The 3,823-nt window shown below is 36.8% G+C and overlaps 1 protein-coding gene across 1 annotated transcript; it reads left to right on the top strand.

Annotated features, from left to right (window-relative positions):
• The first annotated feature begins 1,116 nt into the window (after positions 1-1,116).
• LOC107062356 (protein NRT1/ PTR FAMILY 8.1-like) lies at positions 1,117-3,350 on the top strand. The gene is made up of 6 exons (XM_015312902.1): positions 1,117-1,136; positions 1,623-2,004; positions 2,206-2,330; positions 2,570-2,657; positions 2,995-3,090; positions 3,291-3,350. The coding sequence occupies exons 1-6, from the start codon at positions 1,117-1,119 to the stop codon at positions 3,348-3,350; spliced, it is 771 nt and encodes a 256-aa protein (XP_015168388.1).
• Positions 3,351-3,823: the final 473 nt, after the last annotated feature.

Raw genomic sequence — 3,823 nt, 5'->3', positions numbered from 1 at the left:
TAAAATTCCAGAAACTCCCTAGTTACCTAAGCATTTAGCTTTCTCATTTAAGTCGATGTCTGGATTGTCATACCTTTGAGATGCACTGACAACATTCACCTTTTCTAGACCTGACATGATGTGCTTTGTGAGTAGATCCATTTGAGTCTTCATATGAGCCATGTATTGGTCCCTTTCTTCCTCTCACTTCTTTTGTTCAGTTGAATGCTCGAATGTGAAGCCCAGATCTCCGACTTCAGCATCTCTGGTGTGCCATGCTCTATTGTTCTTCGAGATTTCATCCATGATTTACATAATTTCTAGGAATGGTTTTCTCATGAATGAACCTCCACACACTGCATCAACAACAAGCTTAGTAACATAATTTAATGATCTATAAAATGACTATTTAAATGTCTTTCCATAAGACCATGGTTTGGGCACTTCTTCAGCTTTGGCTGAATCTCCACCAAGTATCATGCATTGCTTCCCCTAGTTGTTGCTTGTGTGTACTTATCTCGTCCTTCATCTGCAACTCTTGTGACTCAGGATAGAACCGTTGCAGGAAGGCTTCCTTCAATTTGGTCCAAGTCTTGATTGAATCATTTGAGAGTTCATTTAACAAGTTTGTCGCCTCTCCGGTAAGAGACAAAGGGAACAATCTCAGTCTCATAGCAGTTTGACTAATCATAGGGATCTCATGTGATTTGCATATTTCGAAGAAGTTCATTACATGATGATGAGCATCATCACCATCTGCACCTTTGAACATTCCCTTCAAATTCAGCAGCTGAATCATCATGCTGGTGATTGTAAATTTCACATCTAGAGGTAATGCAAGTTGCACTATTACTCCAGTGGCGCCAACTCCATCCAAGTCTAAGTCATCCTCATCGAACACCATATGAGTTGGTTCCTATGCTTGACACCTTGGAGCTATTGGTTGTTAGTGGGATGAGCTATCTCTTCCGCTGCTTCATGTTCCCCCACGACCCTAGGTGGTTCATTCGCAGCATTTCGCTGAGCACCTCTAGCTGCTGTCTCAGCCTCAAATCCAAGTCTCTGCCTCTGTCTTGATTTCCTATGCATTCACCATCTTGCAGATAGTTTTTCTCAATTTCGGGTCGTAAGGAATCAATGGAGCTCCCTTACTTCTGGTATTTGGCATGCACTGTTGAACTTACCTATCAAAGTCACAGACAAAGAACAAGACATAAAATTAGGAAATATAACTACATTTCAAATAAATGCTAGTAAAATATTTCTGAATTGACATAATAGGCCTTAAATGAGTTTGTATTATCTCTTTCGGGTTGTGATCTGCATCAGTAGCCTATGTTGTCTTGGGAAGGCACTGCCTTCAAGATGGATTAGCTTTGAAAGTGATTCTTTGTTTCTTTTAGATGTCTCTTGTCTTTAAATTGTTGAAATTTATAAAGAGTTGTCTTCCAGTAGTCCATTTATGCCTAAGGGAAAAAATTTAGTAAATTGGCACCGTCAACCAATATGCAGCAGAAGGGGTCTATGTTGTTGCTGCTACTAATGAGGTTCATTTGAGCAGCTCTTGCATGTCAAAAAGTGATGGGAATGGAGACAAGTTAAGCATTGTTGCTTCAGCCATGGCTCCAAGTTCAAGTTTACAGCCAATATGTTTGGAACCAAATTGCATATCAGGAAAGAAAGCTATATTGTATATTGTTCTATGCATCACTTTGTTGTTTTGCATTGGGTGGTGGTGCGGTTAAGGGAGCATTGCCAACATTGGGTGCTGATCAATTTGATCAGAAGGATCCAAAGGAGGCTAAAGCTCTTCGAAGATATTTTAATTTGCTCATGTTTAATTCAGTGATTGGTGGAGCATTTGGGATGACATTTGTTGTCTATGTTAGTACAGTTAAAAATTGGTGGAAAGGTTTTCTCATAAGTTTGGTTTCTGTCACACTTGGTTTTATTTTCTTTGCCTTTGGAAAGCCTTTTTTTCGACTTCAACAACCTGCTGGCAGTCCACTTACTAGAATTTTCCAGGTTAATTAATTTATTCTCCTCTTTTTTTTTTTTGTGTTTATGCCATATCAAATAAAATAACCACCACGACTATTGTGGCATATGATCTAAATCACTTCACTCTTAATCAGAAATCGAATTTCAAGCCTATATGCTATATATAGAGAATAAGGAGTGATGGAAAATAAAAATAAAAATATAATGATTTTTTGAATTTTCCAGGTTATCGTTGTGGCAACAAATAATGGAAAGCAGCAATTACTAGAAAACAGTGAGGAGCTGTATGAGATTAGTGAGAAAGAATGTGACTCATCACAGCCAAAACTTGCACATACTAAACAATTCAGGTGATGTTATTCTTGCATATGTGTATTGATTCAATTATTTGTCATAAATAAAAGCACACTTGGTTTAAACTTTAATGAAATAAAAGCAAGAGGGAAGCTGAAAAAGGGAACCCACAATGTCAGTATAAATAATTTACATAATCAAGTCATCCAAAAAATATTTACAGGTTGTTAGGCAAGGTTGCTGCGTGCTATATAGCTATTGGACATATAGTAACTTTTCCTATATTGTGAATCAGGTGTTTAGACAAAGCTGCAATCCATCCTAAAACAGGTGAGCCTACACCATGGACAGTTTGCACTGTGACACAAGTTGAAGAAGTTAAAGTATTAACAAGAATGTTACCTATCATAGCTAGTACCATTATAATGAACACATGTATGGCCCAACTCCAAACATTTTATGTAGCACAAGGCTATCGAATGAACCGATTCATTAAAAAATTGAGGTACCAGCACCCTTTTGAGTAGTGTACTTGTTGACATTATCAATTCAGTGACTAAAAGAAGAGCACCAAGCAAAAAAAGGATGGTAGGTCGGTAATAAGAGAGTTTCTTTGGACATTTAAGGATATGTCGATAGTTTTCCTTTCCCTCTTCCTTCTTTCTCTGTGATCTTTTATCTTTCTCTTTGTTATCCTGAAAAACTCTTACTTTCCTGTAGGTTCCATGGGAAAAAAGTAGATTCTTTTTTCTGCTCAATTTTGGAGACGGACGGTTCAGTCCAATTCCTCATAGATTTAGTCCTACGAACAAAAAGGTACGCTCCTCTCTCTGCCTCCTTTGTTTGGTTTGTTGCTTGTTTCCCATTCATTGATTTTTTGGGTTTTCCTTCCAATCAGAAATTTTTCTTCTCGAATCTACCACAAAACCCTTACTGGAGGTGTATCTTTTCGCCTTCATTTGCTTGGTTTATGTGTTTTTAATGTTCTATTTGCTAATTTGAATTGTTACCTTCAGCTTAAACTTAATGTTAATTTGGTTGGTTTGTTGAATCTAGAAATATCTCTTGCACTTTGATTTTGCTTTGGTTTACTCGCTTTGCTTCTTCATTTAAGTATTCCCAATTTGTAATCCTTATAGTATGCTAGAATTAGTTGTTTTGCTATGTGCCTTTTCTGCACATGTTTCAACATCCACGGAAAGGGCTATGTGCTGTGGATCTAAAATTTTGTCGACTGCTATTCTAGAATGTTACTTTTATACTATGTGAAAAATGTCACTGATAATGTGTGTCCAGCAGATGGGTCAGTTGGAATATTTTAGAGTAATTAAGTTATTTTTATAACTTGGTGCTTGAAGTGTTAAATGATTTTGTAAAAAATGGTGTTTTAATTCAATATTTGCGATTAGGTGTTCATACATTGCAACTTTTCCGATTGGAAGAAATATTTATAGTTAGTCAAATTCTGCCTAAGTTTCATCACAAGTTCATGTAATAACAAAGTGACAACAGTAAAAGAAGAATATTAATTTATCCCGTGGTGTTGGCT

Source organism: Solanum tuberosum, unplaced genomic scaffold (genome assembly GCF_000226075.1).
Source record: "Solanum tuberosum cultivar DM 1-3 516 R44 unplaced genomic scaffold, SolTub_3.0 scf00223, whole genome shotgun sequence".
Classification (NCBI taxonomy): domain Eukaryota; kingdom Viridiplantae; phylum Streptophyta; class Magnoliopsida; order Solanales; family Solanaceae; genus Solanum; species Solanum tuberosum.
The sequence above is the reverse complement of the archived record's forward strand: the minus strand, read 5'-3'. Positions and strand labels throughout refer to the sequence as shown.